This window comes from Neoarius graeffei, chromosome 2 (assembly GCF_027579695.1).
Source record: "Neoarius graeffei isolate fNeoGra1 chromosome 2, fNeoGra1.pri, whole genome shotgun sequence".
Taxonomy (NCBI): Eukaryota; Metazoa; Chordata; class Actinopteri; order Siluriformes; family Ariidae; genus Neoarius; species Neoarius graeffei.
Window position 1 is genome coordinate 98,668,178 of NC_083570.1, and position 24,107 is coordinate 98,692,284.

The 24,107-nt window shown below is 42.4% G+C and overlaps 1 protein-coding gene and 1 non-coding gene across 7 annotated transcripts in view; one reads left to right on the forward strand and one right to left on the reverse strand.

The window, feature by feature from the left end:
• Positions 1-4,884: 4,884 nt before the first annotated feature.
• trnaa-agc (transfer RNA alanine (anticodon AGC)) lies at positions 4,885-4,957 on the reverse strand. Its single transcript has one exon. It is a non-coding gene; the product is annotated as a tRNA-Ala (tRNA).
• Positions 4,958-5,015: 58 nt separating this feature from the next.
• brd8b (bromodomain containing 8b) overlaps positions 5,016-24,107 on the forward strand; it is a 94,182-nt gene continuing 75,090 nt past the window's right edge. For all 6 annotated transcript variants that reach the window (XM_060915258.1, XM_060915262.1, XM_060915260.1 and 3 more), the window contains exons 1-4: positions 5,016-5,102; positions 5,721-5,817; positions 16,516-16,585; positions 16,738-16,787. In XM_060915258.1, coding sequence (XP_060771241.1) covers positions 5,084-5,102; positions 5,721-5,817; positions 16,516-16,585; positions 16,738-16,787 — 236 coding nt within the window. In that variant the 5' untranslated portion in view covers positions 5,016-5,083. The remainder of the gene's footprint in view (positions 5,103-5,720; positions 5,818-16,515; positions 16,586-16,737; positions 16,788-24,107) is intronic.

The window sequence follows — 24,107 nt, forward strand, 5'->3', positions numbered from 1 at the left end:
ACTACCGGTACGTTCAGATTTTCTTTCTATCTTGTCTCATCAATCCAACTCTTTGGGTAGAGTTGTCACTAACTTATATGTAGCACGTTCACTTGGACTAACACATACACTCAAAGATTACCTTGTTAAATTGTGAGAAAATGTCCAAATTCAAATTGTCGCTGTGGTAGTAAAAAAAATTGTGAAGGTAGTAAAAAGGTAGTAAATTCAACATAAAATATCTGTAGGAACCCTGCATACGATAGAGTGCTGAGAGATGAGTTATGGTACTGTATGAGAAAGTGTGGAGTGAATGAGAAGTACATTAGAGTGGTGCAAGACATGTATGAGAACAGTGAAACAGCAGTGAGGTGTGCAGTTGGAACGACTGAATGGTTCAAGGTGAAGGTGGGACTCCATCAAGGATCTGCTTTGAGTTCTTTTTTGTTTGCTATAGTGATGGATAGCTTGACGAACGAAGTGAGGCAAGAGTCACCATGGAACATGATGTTTGTGGATGATATTGTGATATGTGGTGAAAGTAGAAAGGAGGTTGAGCTGGGTTTGGAGGGATGCATTGGAATGAAGAGGAATGAAGGTGAGCAGGAGCAAAACAGAATACATGTGCATCAATGAGAATGGGGATGAGAGTGTAGTGAAGATGCAAGGAGTAGACGTAAAGAAAGTTGGTGAATTCAAGTACCTGGGGTCAACTGTGCAGGAAAATGGGGGCTGCGATAGTGAGGTGAGAAAGAGAGTGCAGGCAGGGTGGAGCAGTTGGAGAAGGATTTCGGGAGTCATTTGTGATAGGAAAGTCCCAGCAAAAGTGAAAGGTAAGATGTATAAGACAGTAGTGAGACCAGCTGTGATGTTGGAGAGTGTACCCTTAACAAAGAGACAGGAGGCAAAGTTGGAGGTGGCAGAGCTGAGGATGTTAAGGTTTGCGATGGGAGTGACAAGGTTGGACAGGATAAAGAATGAGTACATCAGAGGGACAGCACATGTGGAGAGCTTGGGAATTAAGCTAAGAGAGATGAGACTGAGATGGTATGGGTACATCCTGAGAAGAGATGCAGAGCATGTGGGAAGGAGAATGTTGAAGATGGAGCTGCCAGGCACACGAAAATGAGGAAGGCCAAAGAAGAGATACATGGATGCGGTGAGAGAGGACATGAAAGTGGCAGGTGTGGTAAAGAAAGATGCGGAAGACAGGGAGCAATGGAGACGAAAGATCCGCTGTGGCGACCCCTAATCAGGAGCAGCCAAAAGAAGAAGAAGATAGAACTTTATTGATCCCTTTGGCAGGGTTCCCTCAGGGAAATTAAAATTCCAGCAGCATCATTACAGGATAAACAGAGAATAGAAAATAGAGAAAACTTCTAGATAAATTAAGTATTTACATATACAAATATAAAAATAATAAGATATGGGAGGGAAAGCCAACAGGAGAGGTATTGCACATTGTCCAGTACTGCTTTTAGTCAGGCTAGGCTACTGTTCCTTCCCGTCCTCTGTCCTCCTGTTACCCCTCCTCCCCCCCAGAGAGGAGTTGTACAGTCTGATGGCGTGAGGGACAAAGGAGTTTTTGAGTCTGTTCGTCCTGCACTTGGGAAGGAGCATTCTGTCACTGAACAGGCTCCTCTGGTTGCTGATGACGGTGTGCGGAGGGTGAGTGGCATCGTCCATGATGTTCAATAGTTTGTCCATAGTCGTCTTCTCTGCCACCGTCATCAGAGAGTCCAGCTTCACGCCGACCACAGAGCCGGCCCGCCTGATCAGTTTGTCCAGCCTGGATGTGTCCTTCTTGGATGTGCTGCCCCCCCAGCACACCACGGTGTAAAACAGGACACTGGCGAACACGGACTGACAGAACATCCACAGGAGTTTCCTGCAGATGTTAAAGCATCCTCAGGAAGTATAGCCTGCTCTGTCCTTTCCTGTACAGGTGGTTGGTGTTGCAAGTCCAGTCCAACTTGCTGTCCAGCCACAGCCTGAGGTACTTGTAGGAATCCACAGCCTCCACCTCGACTCCCACAATCAGAACTCCCTTGATATATGGCATACTATTGTCACAAACTGGCCTAAATATGTTTGTCAATTTGTAAATTCTTGAACTGTTGCATGTATATGCAAAAGGGGTAATTATTTCCCGATGTAAGACTCATTTAATTATGAATACTATAATAAGAATCATCATCATCATAACTTATTATTATTATTATTATATTGAAACTTTTAGTAGTAATTCTACTAATATAAGGAGAAACACCTCTCCCTATTAGGTCTACTATAAAGTTACTGTATCCTGTGTATCATCCTAAGTCAACAGCTGTAGCAGCTAAAAAAACCAGCATATTGTGTCTGTGCCACTTTATTATTACCATCAAACAATTAACATGAACATGGGAAAGCATTACTATTAATATACACAGTTCTTGTCACTGCTAATATAAGGTAAAGACATTTTCTTTTATTACCACCATTTGTCATAGCATTGCATTGCCATAAGTTAGAGTACAGTTAGCCATAGAGAAACATTTCAAATAAACGAATGAATGCATCGGGAGATGAGATGTGCTGCGCTGTTTTTTTATTTTTTTCAGAACGACAGAGAAGATCACCAGACCCCCATGTAGAAGTGTCGCGGTATCGAATCCCGTCCGGCGCGACAACCTGCAAACTTTCAACTCAAACACAACATTAATACACTTCCACACAAAAAGCCCACGGTAGAATTTCACCAAATCCCCTTCACTCCGTTGGCGTTTATTTTCGCGATGTTTCCTGCATGCGCCGAGAGCTCGAAGATTGGGCCCTTAGAACCTATAATACGGCTACTCACATTAATTATCTTAGAATATATATAGAATAGATATCTTAGTATATCTCAATACAACATTCTGTTATATAATATTAGTGGTAATAGTACTACTATTAGTAGTAATAATACTAATATTATTAGTATTACTACTACTACTATTATTTTTTTATTATTATTTTAATAAAAAAAAAGAAAAAGTGGAGGATGCGGGCATCGATCCCGCTACCTCTCGCATGCGCCTACTGTGTCTCACTGTTACCACTAAAGTAAGCCCAAAGTAAGCCCACAGTGGCCAATCAGGTCCGACATGGGCTTACTTTTGACCAATGAGGTTGCCTCCCATGGGCTTACTTTGGGCCAGTGGGCTTACTTTTGACCAATGAGGTTGCCTCCCATGGGCTTACTTTAGGCCCTGCCCGCTCTTTCTCTTGTCATTCGTGATGTACTCAAAACGGTTTATTTGTTTTAAAACCGACCATGGTTTAGCCGATTCAATGAGGAATGTGCAGATGTAAAGACTGTAAACAGTGCTACCGAATGTCGAGTAAACAGAAGAATATGTGACGTTGATGTATGCTCTAGTATATTCCGTCATATTAATGTCTCAAGCGGTTTGAATATCGAAAATAGCAGATTTTATTTTATTCGTGTTAAAAAAGAAACAGTCTTTACAGTCGCCTAATTACGAGATCTTGCGGTCATGAGGAGAAACTCATTAACGACACTGAGAAAATAAGGCTATTGTGAGAAGTTTCGGTGGTCATTATTTTCTATCACCTGTGATGGGCAATTATGTAGATGGGTCGTGTTTTTCCAACATTGGAATGCCGTCTTTTGTCCACTGCCATTAAGCATGGGGGAAGGCAATCAATGTTGTAATCCCACACTTCAATAGAATGCATGCCAGCTGGTTAAATCATTACATGATTTACTACTACCCCATACAGGTCCAGCTATTTTAAGAGTAAGGGTAGACAAGTAATCAGTAGAAATTACATTAAATTAAATTACATGGCGTAATACATGTATTGTAGTATAGTATAGTTGTTTTGAAGATGACTACAGCTAACAGCCTATGTTCACTTTCTTTCAGAAAATGCATGCGTATCCAGTTTTCCGTCGGCAGTGAGCCACATCAGCCCGGCTCCTCATGGCACCCACGAGCGAGGCCAACCGCGTGGAAAACAAAGTGTCTGCAAGGGCCCAACCCAAAGAGGAGGTACTGAAGGAGGCATCCAACTTTGTCAGGAGCAATGGGGGAGATCCATCTGACCAGTTTTTGGTGTTGGCTCACTGTCTGCTACAGTTTGGTAAATACCAGGGTCAGAGATTCATAAGCAGGATCGACTACCAGCCACGTCACCAGGAGCGCCACTACGGGCAAAAGGCGGGGTACACCCTGGACAAGTCGCCAGGTCATCACAGGGCTGACACATAGACACAGACAACCATTCACACTCACACCTACGGTCAATTTAGAGTCACCAGTTAACCTAACCTGCATGTCTTTGGACTGTGGGGGAAACCGGAGCACCCGGAGGAAACCCACGGGGAGAACATGCAAACTCCGCACAGAAAGGCCCCCCACCAGCCACGGGGCTCGAACCCGGCCCTTCTTGCTGTGAGGCGACAGCGCTAACCACTACACCACCGTGCCACCCACTACTATTATTTTTTTATTATCTCATCTCATTATCTCTAGCCGCTTTATCCTGTTCTACAGGGTTGCAGGCAAGCTGGAGCCTATCCCAGCTGACTACGGGTGAAAGGCAGGGTACACCCTGGACAAGTCGCCAGGTCATCACAGGGCTGACACATAGACACAGACAACCATTCACACTCACATTCACACCTACGCTCAATTTAGAGTCACCAGTTAACCTAACCTGCATGTCTTTGGACTGTGGGGGAAACCGGAGCACCCGGAGGAAACCCACGCGGACACGGGGAGAACATGCAAACTCCGCACAGAAAGGCCCTCGCCGGCCACGGGGCTCGAACCCGGAACTTCTTGCTGTGAGGTGACAGCGCTAACCACTACACCACCCACTACTATTATTATTATTTTTTTAATAAAGAAAAAGTGGAGGATGCGGGCATCGATCCCGCTACCTCTCGCATGCTAAGCGAGCGCTCTACCATTTGAGCTAATCCCCCTGCCAGGATTGTGTCTTATGAAAAGACTTTAAAAATACGTCATTAAAACTCAGCCGGAAGTGCACCTCTGAGAGAGAGAGAAGTGTAAATAGGATCAGTGTATCGTGAGTGCAGCTAGCTGCCGAAATGTCCACCGGAGTGGGAAGTAAGTGGCGATAATATTTCTCTGGAATCCTTTATATCGTCGATACACAGAGAAAGAGTAGAGATTAAAACCTAAAACGTGTTGGTGTTTTATTTCTGACCAACTATCAGAGTCAGACATTGTGAAATTAACGGCTAGCTTAAGTTACGGCTAATCCTGCTAGCATGTTGCTAGCTAACAAAAAGCTAGCTAGTCAGACGGGTTGCTAACACCTGAGTGAAATTAACACAAACTGTAGAGTGTGATGTGTAATAAATACGGATTATATATTTAATATGTCCTTTTCTTGTTGGCTTTGCCAAGATTGACTGATATTTAGAGCTAGCCAAGCTAATCGGCTGCCTTTTGTCTGGTTGTTGTATTGGTTGGCCGTGTAGTGGATTAGGACACTGCAGTGTAGTGTAGTCCCCTTCGTAGGGAGCTTGTGTAGGGATGTGAAGGTTATTTGAGCTTTTTGACACTGAGCACTTGGTGATGCTGCTAGATCAAGAAAAACAAGGTGTTGATATGAAGAATGTGTGTTTATGTGTTAGGCTAGCACTCAGTAATGTTTATATATGTTTAGAATAAAAAAAAATAATAATAATCTTACGTCCTTGTTGTTTTTGGTTTGTGTAGAACATAAGATGCTGTCCCTGGGGCCGACAGAGCCGTGGTCCATCAGGGAGAAGCTGTGCCTGGCGTCGTCAGTGATGAGGAGCGGAGATCAGAACTGGTGAGGAGGATCACGTATTATTATCACCAAGCACAGAATGATTTCGACACCCCGAGTGCGTTTCATCTCTCCTGAGGATCAGGATGTGTTTTAAACAGATCTCAACAGCAGTCTGAGATGCAAAGTGTTCATATCTGATACAGTATTTAGTGTAATTCTTCAAAAATAGACAGTGATGTTTTACACACTATCGGCATGATCTTAGGGCCTGGTCCTACAACACCGATAAATACAGTGGCATGCAAAAGTTTGGGCACCCTTACTCATCTCATCATCTCTAGCCTGTCCTACAGGGTCACAGGCAAGCTGGAGCCTATCCCAGCTGACTATGGGTGAAAGGCGGGGTACACCCTGGACAAGTCGCCAGGTCATCACAGGGCTGACACATACAGTGCGTTTACATGCACATCCAAATCGAGCTACTGTCGGTAATTGAGCTAAGGGTCCCAGCAGGGGTGCCAGAGAAATCCAATCCTACATGCACACAAGGAAATCGAGCTATTGTGTGAGGTACATTGTGCACCCGAGCCACAGGTGGCGCTACACGCCCCATCGTGTTGGTACACTTCCGGTTGCCGTCATGAAGAAGAGCTATTCAAGAGTATAAACAAAGTTATCAGTTCCGTGTTCACAAGAAGGGCGGTAATGCACCATTGAAGCTAGTTGCCAACCGCCATAAAAACCGAAAGAAGAAGAAGAAGCAACGAACCCACCCAAGATTGGGGGGTCTGTTGATTTTGGAGTTTTTTCGGTGGGGAGGGGAGTAGGAGGAGTTTTGTGGCGGTTGGCAGGCTTGGTGTTAATTGCAGTTCTTGGAAAGTTTGTGGTATTACATAACACAGCATCGTTTTTTTTTTGTTTGTTTGTTTATTAGGATTATAGTAGTTTGAGTGGAGGGGGTATTTTGCGGGAGTATCGGCCAACGGCCTGTATAGGTCCGGTAGACGATACACTTGCACAATATTCTCTACCATGGCGTGTAGTCAGGAAGAGGAGGATTGCGGGAGCATGGATGATTTAGATGGGGATGGTGGTAGTTGGCAATTAAGGAAAATGCATAAAGCCAAACGACTGAGAGTTAAAGGGTCTGAGGAGAGATGGAATGTTGTTGTGAGGTTTGAAGATGGTGGAGTTAAAAACATGGATCCAATAAAGCTGACAAAAATAATTAAGAATCAGGTTGGAGAGGTTAAATATGCTAGGATTCTAAATGATGGCAATTTATTAATAGGATGTATGTCTGAAGAGCAAGTTGGGAGGGCTGAAAAGTTGCAAGCTATTGGAAAAGCAAAGGTAGTGAAGGTGGCTAGAGTTGGTGATCAAGGGAGTAAAGGTGTGATTTATGGGATTCCCTTGTCAGTGGAGATCAAGGAGCTAGTTTGGCATCTAAAAGAAAGGTGTGACGCTGTTCAGAGTGCAAAGCGGTTAACTAGGGGATTTGAGAAAGCAGAAACTGAGTCGATTTTAATTCAGTTTAGTACTAAAGAGATGCCTACAGAGCTTTATTTTGGATACATGAGATACAGTGTGAGAGAATACATCCACAAGCCAATGAGATGCTTCAAGTGTCAAAAATTTGGTCATGTTGCTAAAATGTGTAAAGGGGAGAAAAGATGTGCAAAATGTGGTGGGGCTCATGATTATGGAGAGTGTGTTGAAGGAACTACTCCTAAATGTTGTAATTGTGGAGGACGTCATAGTGCAGCTTATTGGGGGTGTGAAGTAATGAGAAGGGAGACAGAAATTCAGAATGTGAAAATGAAAAGCAAAGTTACCTATGCAGAATCAGTTAAAAGGGTGGAACAGTGAAGGACTAATGGAAGAAGCATTAGAGGGGAATTAGCCACAGATAAAGAATGGTTGATGAGACAAGAAATTGTTAAAGAGAAGGAGAAAAAGGAATAGGTGGAAACGAGAGATCTAGTTATCTTTATTGCAGGGGTGATTAATGCAACAGCTGAAGTTAAGTCCAAAACAGAGAGAATTCAAATTATTGCCAAAGCAGCGACTCAACATCTGGGTATGTTGGGTTTAAAATGGGAGTAGATCAGAGATGGCCTTAGTGTGGCATCAGCAGGCCAGGAGGGAAGTAGTGTGGGATGATCATACCGGTTATGTTACTCTTACAATGGAATGCAAGGAGTTTGTTAGCAAATGGCCAAGAGTTTAAACAGTTTATAGACAACAGGAGTGTGGTTCCAGACATAATGTGTATCCAGGAAACATGGTTAAAACCTAGGTTTGATTTTGGTATATCTAACTATATAGCTATTAGGAGGGATAGAGAGGAAGGGAGTGGTGGGGGCTGTATTACCTTTGTAAAACAGGGTATGCCATATAGGGTGTTGGGTATAGGGAAGGAACAAGAGTATGTGGTAGTTGAAATATGGGCAGATAATAAGAAAATAGTAGTAATTAATTACTATAACCCATGCAGGCAAATGCAGTTAAAAGAGCTAGAAGAAATAGAAGGGCAGGATAGAGATAATATTATTTGGTGTGGCGATTTTAATGCTCATAATACATTGTGGGGGGGGGAGATAGGATAGATAATAATGGGCAGGTGATTGAGGAGTTAATGGATGAGAAAAATTTAGTTTGTCTGAATGATGGTAAAGGTACTAGGTTTGATATTAGAACTGGGAAAGAGTCAGTACTAGATCTGACAATTTTATCTAGCAGACTGGCATCAAAATGTGTGGAAGTACATGGAGGAAGTACTATGGGAAGTGATCACTACCCAATTATATGTAAGCTAGACATTGATGTAAGGATGAGTACAGACGACAGTCATGGGAGGTGGATTTTTAAAAAGGCAAACTGGGAGAAATTTATGGAAACTAGTGATTTGCACATTAGTTCAGTCCAGTTAACAGATGATATAGAAAGGAATGAAATAGAGGTGCGTCAGAGTATTTATATGGCTTCAGTGACTGCAATACCAAAAAGCTCAGGAAAATTTATAAAAAGAGCAGTTCCATGGTGGAATGCTGAGTGTGAAGAGGTTGTGAGGGATAGGAACAGAGCCTTCAGGAGGTTAAAAAGAACGCATAACTTTCAGCACCTAATTCAGTATAAGAAGTCTCAGGCAGTAGTTAAAAGGACGATAAGACAGAGGAAAAGAATATATTGGAGAGAGTATTGTAGTTCAATTGGAAGTAATGTTAGTATTAACGATGTATGGGGAATGATTAAAAAAATGGAGGGTAATAGGAGGGAGTGGAATTATCTTGTTCTTACAGATGGAGTTCAGTTGGCTATATCAAACCTGGAAAAAGCAGAAATGATGGTTAATACTCTGAGTAAGATACATAGTTCTATTAATTTATCTGAAGAAGAAAGAAGGGGAAGGGAACAAACAAGGAGTATTTATGCTGGGGTTATACAAAAGAAAGGAAAATTAGAGGATAAATATAATGTTCCATTTACAATAAGAGAGTTAAGAAATGCCCTGGATGGGTGTAAGAACTCAGCTCCTGGTAAAGATGAAGTGTGCTATATTATGTTAAGACATTTAAGTGATAAGGGAATTGAGGTTGTTTTAAAATGTTTAATAAAGTTTGGGAGCAAGGAAAGATTCCTGCAGGATGGAAGGAGGCTGTTATTGTTCCAATTAGAAAACCAGGAAAAGATGCTAGTAATCCGGCAAATTATAGGCCTATAGCTTTAACTTCGCACTTAGGTAAATTGATGGAAAGAATGGTTAACTGTAGGTTAATGCACTTTATTGAAGAAAGGGGTTTGATGGTGAGCTGTCAGAGTGGTTTTAGGAAGGGGAGAAGTACTGTTGACTCAATTGTATGTCTTGAGGATGAAATAAGGAAAGCACAAGTGGAGAAAGAAACTGTTGTGGCAGTGTTTTTAGATGTAGAAAAGGCCTATGATATGCTTTGGGTGGAGGGACTTTTAATTAAAATGCATTTATTAGGGATTGGGGGAAACATGTTTAATTGGGTAATGGACTTTTTAACTAATAGAAGCATGCAGGTGAAAATAGGGAAAGATATGTCAAGAAGATGTTTGGTTGAAAATGGAACTCCACAAGGAAGTGTTATTAGTCCATTGTTATTTAATATAATGATTAATGACATTTTTTCTAATGTTCAGCCAGGGATAGGGAGATCTCTATTTGCTGATGATAGTAGCTTGTGGAAAAGGGGAAAAAATGTGAAGTACAGTGAACCCTCGTTTATCGCGGGGGTTACGTTCCAAAAAGGACCCGCGATAGGCGAAATCCGTGAAATAGTCAACTTTATTTTTTTACAACTATTATACAATACAAATGTAAAGCATTTGTTTAAGAAATAAAAAAAAAAACGTTCTTGCAAATAACTGACAGTTTTTAATACTTTTAAAATAATAATACTGTAAAATAATATTTTTAATAATGAATACGAGGTTAGACACATTGCGACTCACGCGTATTTCACAGTCCCTCTGACTGTGCCTCTTCGTCCTGACTCCGCTCCGCTGTAGCGTCATTTTCTGCTGAAGGCTGTGGTGCAGGTGTCTTTTTCCGAGAGAAGAACATAGTTATGGGTAGTTGTTGGCACTCTTTTTTTTCTTCTGGGCAAGAAGATTCTTGTAAACAGACATGCCACCTTCGATTATATTTGAAAACTGTAACGAGCGACACATCAACGGGTCCCATTCTTACAGAGAATGTACAGAGACTGTACATTCTGTACAGAGACGAGGCATGGAAACGGTTGACACTGGTGTAAGTGAAAGACCAATATCAACTTTTTTCACTTCTAGACTACAGTCCCTTAGCCAATCAGGATTCTGAACACAATGCACTGTAAAAAAAAAAAAATCCGCGAAAGATGAACCGCGTTATAGCGAGGGTTCACTGTACACCCTGAAGAAGGTTCAGGAAGCTTTAATCTTAGTAGAAGACTGGGGTAAGAGATGGTGTTTTAGATTCTCTATTGAAAAGACTAAAGTAATGTTTTTTACTAGAAAGAAGGTACCTGAAAATATGCAACTACAGCTGTATGGTAGACCATTGGAAAGGGTTAAGAGTTTCAAATTTCTTGGTGTTATTTTTGATGTAAGACTTACCTGGAGAGATCACATTTCAAAAATAATAGACAAAAGTAAAAGAGTCATGAACTTAATGAGATGTCTTGCTGGAACAGAATGGGGAGCAGATGTAGCATCCTTGAAGCAGATTTATGTTTATTTAATTAGGTCAAGAATTGACTATGGGTGTATAGTGTATGGGTCTGCAGCCAAATCCGTTTTAGCTGGATTAGATGTAGTTCAAGCTAAGGCGTTGAGAATATGCACTGGAGCTGTACGATCTTCTCCAGTGTGTTCGCTCCAAGTGGAAACAGGTGAAATGCCACTCGGTTTAAGAAGAAGGCAGCTTCAAGCTAACTATTGGGTCAATTTGATGGGTCAGAGATGTGATCACCCTGTAAAATGTGTAATTGAACCATCATGGGAGAGGGAGGTGGCAAGATTCTCAAGTTTTGGGTGGTCTGGAAAAATCGTAGCACAGGAATTGAACATTCTTAATAAGAGCTTTTGTTCAGCAGTAATGTGGCCTTTAATTCCTGTATGGCAATTGGAGGGTCCAGAGACTGACTTGAAGTTGCTTGAAATTAAGATGGAAAATCCTGAGATAGACTTGGCATTCGAATTTCAGTGTCATGTAAGAGAAAGATATAAGAACCATATATTAATTTTTACTGATGGGTCAAAAGATCAAGAAACAGGAGCTACAGGGTCAGCCTTTTTTGTTCAGAGTTTTAATTTTCAAGCTTTTAAAAGAACCTCAGATTTTTTAAGTGTATTCACTGTGGAGCTCTATGCAATCCTAATGGCAATACAGTGGGTTGAACAGATACAGAGTCAGAAAGTACTGATATGTAGTGACTCTGTGTCAGCTATTAGGTGCATTGGAAAAGATTCGTCAAAAAGCAGACAGGATCTCATTTATGAGATTTTACTGATAATTAGTGAGGTGAAAAGAAGAGGGATAGAGGTGTCGTTTATATGGGTCCCAGCTCATGTAGGTGTCACATCTAATGAAAAAGTGGATAAATTAGCCAAGAAAGCGTGTCAAAGAGAGTCCATAGATGTAAATATAAAGTTATCAAAATCAGAGGGCAAAAGTATTGTGTGGCAAGAAGCAATTTTAAAATGGCAACAGAGTTGGCAACAAGAAACAAAGGGTAGGCATCTATTCTCAATTTCTAGTAGAGTAACTGACTCAGTTGGTTGTAAAAGAGGGAGTAATCGTAAGGAGGAAGTTATTTTTACAAGGTTGAGAATTGGGCATACATTTTTAAATAGCACTTTGTTTTTGTTGGGAAAACATCAGAATGGTCTGTGTTATTGTCAGGAACCTGAGACTGTTCATCATGTCATACTCTTTTGCAAAAATTATGACAGTCAAAGACAGGAACTGCTCACACAGTTGTGTGGACTTGGTTTGGAAGAGGTGACGTTGAAAAACATTTTAGAAATAGGATCAAGTGGAAAGGGAAGACGATTTTTATTAAAGTTTTTATTGGATACTGGTTTATATAGTAGGATATAGTGTAATTGGGCCTTAATTAGGCATCAATCCTGTAGATGGCAGCAATGCAACTATTTGGATGCCGGCTGCCATAAAACTCCAAAGAAGAAGAAGTGTTCACAAGAAGAACGACGACGAGGACAACAACATCGAGAGATGTTGTTCCTCCTGACCTCTTCTGCTGCTCGCTACTACTACTGTTGTCGTGCCGACCGAGGCTGTTGTGTTTCCCGCTCGTGGTCTCGTCACTCCCGGAAGGGGCAGTGCTGAAGTAAGTAGCTCAACAGGGTTTACATGCACTAAGTAGCTCAGCTACAATCGCATAATCTAGGTCGCGTAGCTCGATTACGAGAAATCCAGTTCGGTTTCAGCCAAGCTAAGGTGTTTCCATGGCATTTAGAACTTCGATTTCAGTCGAGCTATGGCAGAAATTTGATTTTCTCTATGTGCATGTAAATGCACTGATAGACACAGACAACCATTCACACCTACGGTCAATTTAGAGTCACCAGTTAACCTAACCTGCATGTCTTTGGACTGTGGGGGAAACCGGAGCACCCGGAGGAAACCCACGCGGACAACATGCAAACGCCGCACAGAAAGGCCCTCGCCGGCCACGGGGCTCGAACCCGGACCTTCTTGCTGTCAGGCGACAGCGCTAACCACTACACCACCGTGCCACGGCACCCTTACTGTTACTGTGAATAGTTAAGTGAGCAGAAGATGAACTGATCACCAAAAGGCATAAAGGTAAAGACGAGACGTTTCTTTTCAGCAAGATTTGTGTATTATTTTTGTTTTGTACAATTGGAGAGTGAAAAAAGAAAAGGAACACCATGTGAAAGTTTGGGCACCCCAATACATTTGTGTTCTCAGGTAACTTTTACCAAGGGTCCAGACCTTAATTAGCTCATTGAGCTGTGGCTTGTTCAAATTCTTCATTAGGAAAGGTCAGATGATGCAGATTTCAAAGCTGTATAAATTCTCTGACTCCTCAAACTTGTCCCTAAAATCAACAGCCATGGGCTCCTCTAAGCAACTCCCTCGCATTCTGAATAATAAAATAACTGATGCTCACAAAGCAGGAGAAGGCTACAAGAACATAGCAAAGTGTTTTCAGGTAGCCGTTTCCTCAGATTGTAATGTTATTAAATGGCAGTTAACAGAAACAGTGGAGATCAAGCTGAGGTCTGGAAAATGAAGAAAACTTTCTGAAAGAACTGCTCGTTGGATTGCTAGAAAGGCAAATAAAAAACCCCTGTTTGACTGCAAAAGACCTTCAGAAAGATTGAGCAGACCCTGGAGTGGTGGTGCACTGTTCTACTATGCAGTGACACCTGAACAAATATGACCTTCATGGAAGTCATCAGAAGAAAACCTTTCCTGCGTCCGAGCCACAAAATTCAGCGTCTGAAGTTTGCAAATGAACATCTAAATAAGCCTGATGCATTTTGGAAACAAGTCCTGTGGACTGATGAAATCAAAATAGAACTTTTTGGCCACAATGTGCAAAGGTATGTTTGGAGAAAAAAGGGTGCCAAATTCCAGGAAAAGAACACCTCTCCAACTCTGAAGCATGGGTGTGGATCGATCATGCTTTGGGGTTGTGTTGCAGCCAGCGGCACAGGGCACATTTCACTGGTCGAGGGAAGCATGGATTCTGGAAGCAAACATCACACCATCTGTAAAAAAGTTGAAGTTAAAAAGAGGATGGGTCCGACAATAAGACGATGATCCAAAACACACCTCAAAATCTACAATGGAATACCTCAAGAGGCACAAGCTGAAGGTTTTGCCCTGGCCCTCACAGTCCCCTGACCTAAACATCATTGAAAATCTGTGGATAGATCTCAAAAGAGCAGTGCATGCAAGACAGTCCAAGAAACTTTGTAGAACTGGAAGCCTTTTGCAAGGATGAATGTGTGAAAATCCCCCAGGTAAGAACCGAAAGATTATTATCTGGCTACAAAAAGTGTTTACAAGCTGTGATACTTGCCAGAGGGGGTGTTACTAGGTACTAACCATGCAGGGTGCCCAAACTTTTGCTTCGGGCCCTTTTTTCCTTTTTTGTCATTTTGAAAATATAAAAGATGAAAATAAAAAAATTGTTTTTGCTTAAAATATAAAGGGAATGAGTCATCTTTAACTTTTGGAGATCATTTCGTCTTCAACTTGCTTAACTGTTCACAGTAACAGTGATTTTGACCAGGGGTGCCCAAACTTTTGCATACCACTGTATATCTATAACTACAACGATGACTTTTTACCTCTGCCTGAATTTAGTTCCAGTCTGGAGCAGAAACATCACAACTATAACCCCGACTATAATATCGCTCGGTCCTGACACTCAGGGAAATAAATGCATGCAACTTAGGGTAGTATCTCACTGGGCTGCGACAGCCTGCGACTAGTTGGAGAGACAACGGTTGCGATAAAATATGCGAATTTTCACTTGGAATCACACTGAATTGATATTCGCATATTTTATCGCAATCGTTGTGTCTCCAATTAGTCGCAGCCCAGTGAGATACACTTGCACTTTCTGTCTCACGGAAACTGACTTGAGAAGGGTTCGTGACGGCTTTGCGACACCAGCGATGCATTTGAGGGAAATTTTGTCTCGCGAATTTTTTGAACGTGCTCAAAATTTCAGCGACAAAGGAGCAACACTTTGCGACTCATGCGAGAAAATTGAGAAGCCCTGTGAATGTTTCAAGACACTTTTGAAACTCTCTCACGAATGACGTTCGCAAGCTGTCGCAGCCCAGTGAGATACTGGCTTTAGGAATAGTCATGGAAGTTTTTTCCAAGTAGTAGCACGTTATTCCGGGTCGTACTGTACAGCTTGGACTCCAAAACAACCCATGTACACACTCTGGTGGTTGATATAATACGGATAGCATGCTTTCGTCTAAACCGGGGAACAGGGGCACTGCGCCCTCTTACTCTCGGCGTGCGCCCCCTTACCGAAATGCCGATTGAACCCCAAGTCACACTTAGGCCATGCACTTATATGCTACTGCACAACATGCAGTCTTTCTCAAAACGATCTTTTCTCCGTGAAAACATCCCAGCAACACCACGTGGCAATATGTCTGATCGTCAAATACGTTATAATTACTCCAGAAATATTCCAATCATAGTAGATACACCGCCAGACGGCCTGTTCTACAGGGTCGCAGGCAAGCTGGAGCCTATCCCAGCTGACTACGGGCGAAAGGCGGGGTACACCCTGGACAAGTCGCCAGGTCATCACAGGGCTGACACAGACACAGACAACCATTCACACTCACATTCACACCTACGCTCAATTTAGAGTCACCAGTTAACCTAACCTGCATGTCTTTGGACTGTGGGGGAAACCGGAGCACCCGGAGGAAACAACCAGGGTTTTTTCTAGAAAAATTTAGTATGAGGGCGCTCACCGTGGCGAGGGAGCGAAGCAGGGGGGGATGGTGCCGGTTGTCCCCCCCTCCGCCGTGCGAAGCCTTTGAAAAATTGAGGCTACAATGGGACATTCTGAGGCTGTCTGAGAGGGAAATTGTAACAAATTGTCTGTCAACATTGAAAAAGAAAGAAGTAATCCTCCTCTGCCCCGGACAGTCTTTGGCTTTCTTCCGTTTCGTGCCGCGGGATGACATCTTTAAATGCCCAAGTGTCAACAAAAACAACTCGCGAACAACTTCTGTCAAAAGCTCCCGCGCCGGTGGGTGAAAGGTCATTCAGTCTCGAGAAATCTCGCTCTACAAGTCAGCTGACCTTGTCTATGTCAAATCTCGCGAGAGCAGCCGCGACAAGTAAACAACTAAACAACATGGCGCCTCAGTCTGGAAAACACCGATTCGGATTGTTTTTGCACCGTCTGGCGGTGTATCTACTATGATTGGAATATTTCTGGAGTAATTATAACGTATTTGATGATCAGACACATTGTCACGTGGTGTTGCTGGGATGTTTTCACGGAGAAAAGATCGTTTTGAGAAAGAGTGCATTTTGTGCAGTAGCATATAAGTGCATGGCCTAAGTGTGACTTGGGGTTCAATCGGCATTTCGGTAAGGGGGCGCACACCGAGAGTAAGATGGCGCAGCGCCCCTGTTCCCCGGTTTAGACAAAAGCCTGAAAACATTTCAGGATGTACAGCCTTGAGTTTCTCTTCTTCTTCTTCCAGGGTATCAGTGAGCAGAGCCATCAAACCGTTCTCCGAGCCAGGCCGCCCTCCAGACTGGTTTTCTCAAAAGGTATTCAAACTTCTTCAACTTCCAGCATGACAGTGTTTAAAGTCCGAGTATCCAGTTCACTGGAAAAGACCTTCTGCAAGATGTACAGCCTGGATATGTACAGTTGTTTTCTGAGGATTAACACACATTTCTTCTCTCTGTGAACAACACAGCACTGTGCTTCCCAGTATTCAGAGCTGCTGGAGACCACAGAGGCCCCAAAGTAAGTGTCAGTACCGGTATACACCAGTATAGTTTACACACTGAGCTGCTGCTTTAATTAAACACAAAACCGTAGCTGTAAAGGGATCCTGTCGCGGATTGATTTTCAAACTAATTTTAAGTAAAATTAATCGTATGTTAATCATTTTCAGAGGCCAAATAGTTGTCGAGAAAAATGCATTTTTTTTTCAGGCTTCATGCGGTAGTGACGTATGCGATGACGTCATGTAGTTGTCATTTGGAGCAACTCGGCTGTTTATATTCTCCGTTTACATGGTAGTTTTGCTCGTTTTACAAGTATTTTACAGAATTTGTCAGGTTTTAAAGGAGAACTGAAGTCATTTTTAAAACTTGCTTATTTCTTAATTAACGTGTTATTCAATTACGTTTTCGGTTTTAGTAACCTTATATCGTGACTCGTATTGGCAACTAATTGCAATTAAATATTATACTTATCGGCCTGTTCGGTTTTCAGCCGTGTTGAATTTAGTTCGTTTGGTCCAATGCAGGCGTCGCTTATCCGCGCGATCTTCACGAGACTTGTGTGAGACGTCGAAATGTGAAGAAGTGTCAGCCAGGTGTCAGTGCCGCCATTTTGAAAACTGTTTTCCAAACGAAGTATTGCACAAAAACGAGTTTAAATGACAATTACTGCCTACAAACTTTCCTGATTGCTATCAGAGCAAACAAAACTTCCGGCTTGATCACATCAGCATTCAAAAGAGGGCGTCTTTTGACAACCCGTGTCCGAAATTTCTCCTTACTCACTATAGACCCTTTTCAGTCACGTGACCTTCGTAAACGCGACCACCATTTTGGACATGTAGCGGACTTCGGCTCGAATTGGTTTGAATGCGAGGAAGGCGACAAACGGAGAACATACAAGAAAAAGGAGCGAGATGCAGAAAACACCTTCGCTATCCAGCGACGTAGGGCATTTACAGGGCGAGCAGAGGGAGAAATAACAACAGTAACGACACATTAGCAACGCCGTACAGAAATAACAGTTTATGGCACAGACCCTTTCGGTTCTCGTTCATCTAGCTGCTACAATGACTGCTTAGACTGCAACAATAATACCTAACACACATTTAAGTATCCGTCGTAAAGACGTGAAACTCGTCGAGTGACGAGTGTGTTCATTGATAAGCTAACACAATCTAAAAGTAGACATACCATCACACTGCCCTGGCGCTGTGTACAGTTTACCTTCTATGGTTTGTGTGCTCACTATTTGCCGTTACTTTCTCCAACCGTTGTTACAGATTACAGGGAACAGCCTGGATTTAAGAAACAAATACATGTTCCTCTTGTTTTGAACACTTATTTGTAGGCAGTGCTTAATCTGTAAAGTGGGAGGTCCCGGAGCGCAGAGGATGAGCGGCTCCGGTGCGGAAAAAAGAGGGGGGGAGGGGGGTGCGGCGCTGCGCTTCTGGGCATGTTTTGTAATAACACTGCAAATTAAGTTCATCTGCAGATATTTTGTGGATGTCGTTTCATGAGAGAAATCACCAACAAGACAGATATCAAAATCAGACATTAACACTAAATAAACTTGCATTTTTTTATTTAATTATTTGTTTTTTTTTTTTTTGTTACATAGTCAAAAGAGGTGTCGGATCACCGGATCCAGTGTAAATAGCTGCCGGAGCCAACGCCCGAGGTTCCGGAGCGCGCTCCGGCTTGCTCCCCCTCAAATTAAGCGCTGTTTGTAGGACACTGCCTCTGATCTGTCCTACAGTCTACCAACAGCAAAGGAACACAACGCTAGCTAATGTCGTTAGCTAATAGCTACTACAGAAGAACAAAGAGGTTACAATGGGTTATTTTAGCCTATTTGGTTACACACTCGCCGCCACAGAATGTTAACAGCAATGTAATGCCTTTTCTGGCTAATTTTATTCGTCTTACCGCCAACAAAGTGGTCACTGCACAAGCGCTGGTATGCCGAGGGCTGCCAATCTTTCCTGTTTATGGCCGCTATCCATCTTCTCCGTCGGTCAGCATCTACCAGGATCCGATAAAATGATAACCCTTGCCTTGTTTGTTGATGGTTACTACATCCAGGTGCACAACAATATAGTGGCATGATGGAAGTCTTGCTGAAAATAAACACTTTCTTTGCTGCCGTTCCTCAATGCTGGTTGTGGTAAACTACTGGTAGTACACGTCCAAAATGGCGGCCGCGTTTGTCGTGACGTCACGTGAAAAGGGTCCATAGACCCCTTTCACTGACGTCACCCGAAACCGGAAGTAAACAGACCCTGCGCCATTTTGGAAGACCAACAAACTCGTGATTAGGGGGAAATAACGGCGGCGGTATGTGAACCCACGAGAATAAAGTGGAGTGGCAAACGACTTAAACAAATCTGAGCTGTTTTATTTATGATTTATTGGCCCAACAGTAGACTTGAAAGAAACCTGTGTGAGACTTGGCAAAAAACTGTGGATATAATGGATAAGTCTGTGCATGATCTGCGGACACTTTGAGGTAAGCAAACGCAAGAAATTCAGATTTAAAACATGCTAAATTGGCCCCAAGTTGATAACTGTATGAGGAGCAAGCCTCCCGGACTTCTACAATTTAATAATAATAATAATAATAATTTAGGATGGTTTGGGGCTTGCTCTCCCTCCTATTATATAAATAAAACATAGTTGTTGTGTAGGCATATATCATAAATACATATGTATAATTTGGATAAATTAACCTAAATTATGGGTACCTTAATAGTAACAAAAAGTATTAATTTTTCAACTGAAAAGATATATTATTAAAAGATATCACCAAGATTACCTTGGCCATAACTATGTGTAGGTTATTCTTAATAACAGCTGTAATATCACGAACCAAGCCGCTAACAACATAATTGTAAGCCTGTAGCCCTTTGTAGGCTTTCAAGTCATCAGCAGTGTAGGCACTGGGTGTAAACAACAAATAGTTTACAATGTCTGGGTAGCAAACAGATGGCAGAATTGGTGTCCGGTCCTCCTTATGTTTCCATTCTCCCTTGCCCCGAGTCTTATCTTATATGGGTCAAACCCATCAATCACAGCCAGTTTCTCCACATACCGTGCCCTTTCTGCAGCTGGTAATGTACTCACATAACCCGAATTATCATCCATCGTGTCACTTTACTCTCGCTCGTACTTTGTTTTATATTGTGAGTGCATGTACTTGGTCTTCCAATATGGCGCCTAACAAAATCTCGCGGCGCGGTGACGTCATGCGGTAGCCCTCTATAGTGGGGACGCGATTGTGTCGTGCTGTCCGCGCTAAAAGAAATCAAATTAAAAGTCTCAAATTTGATTTAATAAAAGGCAGCGGCAAAGAAGAAAGTATTCAGCCTTGATTTAAAAGAACTGAAAGATGCGGGTACTTTGTATTTATTAATGTTGGAAATACGCTCAGTATAATATGGATTTATCACAAAAATTTTATCACATGCATGTATTTATTTTGAAAACCCACCAGCCGACTGATCTGGCACGTTTTAATTGTGCGACAGTAATGATGTAAATACCAGCGCGACGGACTAGTGTCCGAAAGTGGGGTTTTTTTTTTCTCATTTTACCAATGAGCTCACTATATAGTCCTCTATATAGTAATTCCCTATAGAGATCTTGCATGTGACGTCACAGCCGATCCAGATTGTGACAGACGCCATCTTGAAGGTCAAACGCCATATTCCTACTTCTACTTCTGGGTCTACTTCTGCTTTTACTTCTACCTTTTCTTCTGGAAAACCCTACTATATACAATTCTACTACAACGGCTGTGGCTACAAGCTCTCCCTACCTGTGCACGGTTTTTATGTTTTTTGTGTGTATTTTTGCGTGTTGTTCGTCTGTACCGGACTTCAATATCCACTACAACCGTATGGACTTACTGGACATTGGTTTCCAGCAGAAAATGACGGTTTGTAGCGATTTCCATCGCATGCACAACATTCCGGACGAGAAAAAAAAAAACATTCCAGACGAGACCAGATTGCGAGACCAGCAGGGTCTCCGTGGATTGTATGAGGTAATCATACACGTCCGGGTATTCCGCTGGCAGTTCAAAATCCGGTCGTGAAAACTCCGTCCAGAAAGCCATAAGGGTCACAAATCTGTAGATCGTTTATTTTAGACATATATCTAGTTATCTGTTCATTAGAAAAATGAGCCGTGTAGTCCGTCGGTTGAAATTGATCCATTCTGTACACGAGTGCAGCAGTATTCAGCGGTGTTTTTGACCGACACGATGGCGGTTGTGTACTTTCCGGTCACGTGACTGCAAGATCTCTATATAGGGAGTAGTGAACGAGTGAGCGATTTCAGACACAGGGAACGTTGGCAGATGTTGATCACTTTGACAAACTGTTTATGATTTTGCAGTGTGAGGTTTCGTGTCCGATCCAGAGGTGACCCTCTGCTACAGCTGAACAAGCACACTTTGCGTTTTCTCTGCAGAAATGCAGTTCAGTTCCAGCTTGTGCTTTCTTTTTAGCATCATTGTGGCATTTATATGCTCCACAATGAGGCATACTTATTTAAAAACTGATAAATTTGGTAAAAATACTTGTAAAATGAGCAAAACTACGATGCAAACAGAGAATACAAACAGCCAAGTTGCTCCAAGTGACCACTACCTGACGTCATCGCATAGGAAGACTGCAGGAAGACCAAAAAAAAAAAAAAGCATTTTTCTCAAACACCATCTGGGCTCCAAAAATGAAAGTTTGATTTTTGAAATCTGTGACTGATTTTACTGAAAATAAGTTTGAAAATCAATCCACTGGAGGATCCCTTTTAAAGCAAATACACAGAACCTTTATTTTTAAACACATTTCTGAGTGGACAGTATCTCCATCCTTGACTCTTGTATGCTGCATAAATGGGAGTGAAATATATATATATATTTTTGAGAGTTAAAATCAACCGCAAAGTTGGCATTCGAGCTGCCCTGCTGAGCCAGCCAGCCAGACTCGGCAGGCGAAAGTAGTTGCAACGGCCTCTTTGTTCGGATTTATTGGAGATTCTTCGGATTCCTCAGATAGTAATACATCTGACTGTGATAGTCCTGAAATTGGAGGGTGTGTACATGCTACTGCTATAAACATAGAACCGTATCAGTTCGAACCATCAGAAAGTGAATCCGATAGTAACACGTCGGCCACGGAGGCCCCCACCTTACGAAATAAAGTCGGAGAACAAAACTCTCGAGAGAATTGGATGGAATTGAACTGACAGTCTCGTGACTCTCATTAAAACAGGATGGGTGTTATAACTTATGAACCGTACATGCGTGCATTTTCACTGATAAAACGTAAAAGGCTGATTAAATAATCAGATGAACTGAGACAATCACATTCTGAAGCAAATTAAATAATCTTATACCGCTAACTTAAACACACAATACAAGTTACATGTATTAATCTAAATGGAGGGAAACAACGAGCGGTGGTGTTGTGATGTATCCAAATGAGAGTCGGAGCTTACCCGTCTGCGTTCTCGCTTCTTGAAGGCCGATCTTGTGGCCGATTGTTTTGAAGCAATCTGACGTTCAGTTCTCTGTTCATTCATTTCTTCCACTTAAGGGCGAGATGGCAGCAATATCCAGTGGAGAAATCAGACGGCTGGTCCACTCATTCTCCGTTTTCCCCATACTGAGTACTCCGCCATTACTGCTCAGCTCGCACTCTGGGAGAACTGGTGCAACTGAACTTGCTTTCCTTTTCTTGTAGTCTTCTTTTCCTTTAATTGTTCAAGCGTGCAAACAGCACGCTTTTCGGCGCATTCTGCTTTTTCCCCGGCATTTTGGGCGACTTGTGTAATTCGTGCAGATCCGAAGATTTTTTTTGGGGGGGGTGCTCTCCGGTAATCCACTCTGGTAGTAATGATAGACCCGAGTACTGTGCAGACCATACAACGTTTGGTTCCCCCTGGTGGATATATTCCGTTATAACTTTCCCCAGTTCGCCTAATGTGCGCGTGAGTTTTTCCCCCTTGTGACAGCGCGATGCAGCCCAGCCTCAGTACACTTCAATGGCATTTGGGAGCTCTGCGCTTTCAATCTCAAAATGCAAGACGATTATTGGACAAATACTGCGAAAACGCCCGCCCACGGAGTCCCACGGACTCCCAGCCTCAGTGGACTTCAATGGCATTTGGGAGCTATGCGCTTTTCAATCTCAAAATGCAAGATGGTTATTGGACAAATACTGCGAAAATGCCCTCCCACCGACTCCGAGCCTCATATGGGAGGGACATGGCAGTTTCCGCGAGGAGACTGGTGATTGGTGAAAGCGGCCGGATATTTTCTTTGATTGACAGCTCGTTTCAAATATAGACAGGCAGCAGTGAATCTCAGTTCAGTCCCATGCGGATTCGCAAGTGCTGTGGTGTATTGTAAGAGATCAGCTTACATTTCGATTTCATTCATTACATACGGTTTCTACCAGCTTTTTTAGTTTGTATATATTTTCATTGTAAATAAAGTGTAAATATAGTGTTGTCAAGTTTGCTTAGATCCAGAAATGTCGTTTATTTGAGTGACTGAACTTGAACTGGGCGGCACGGTGGTGTAGTGGTTAGCGCTGTCGCCTCACAGCAAGAAGGTCATGGGTTCGAGCCCCGTGGCCGGCGAGGGCCTTTCTGTGTGGAGTTTGCATGTTCTCCCCGTGTCCGCGTGGGTTTCCTCCGGGTGCTCCGGTTTCCCCCACAGTCCAAAGACATGCAGGTTAGGTTAACATATATATATGTGAATGGTATATATATATATATATATATATATATATATATACAATTACTTGTTTATGTACACAATTCACAGCTATGCAACAGCTGTACAGATGTATTTGGTGATACAGTAAGTGAGCTAAATTTTAACAGTGCAAACAATGCCACAAAAAGAAAAGATTCATGCCATTGTCATGATTCGTTGTCATGCCGACCGAGGCTGTGTTTCCCGCTTGTGGTCTCGTCACTCGTCACTTCCGGAAGGGGCAGTGCTGAAGTAAGTAGCTCGATTGGGTTTACATGCACTAAGTAGCTCGGCTACAATCGCATAATCTAGGTCGCGTAGCTCGATTACGAGAAATCAAGTTCGGTTCGATTTCAGCCGAGCTAAGGTGTTTCCATGGCATTTAGAACTTCGATTTCAGTCGAGCAACGGGAGAAATTCGATTTTCTCTATGTGCATGTAAACGCACTGAGTGTTATTGGTCAAAACATTGATGTCGAGACCATAATAGCCAATCAAAACAGTTTTTACAAAGACACCCACATCCGCTTTCTTTTATCAAAACTTACACATGTTCGTGAGCTGCATATCAAA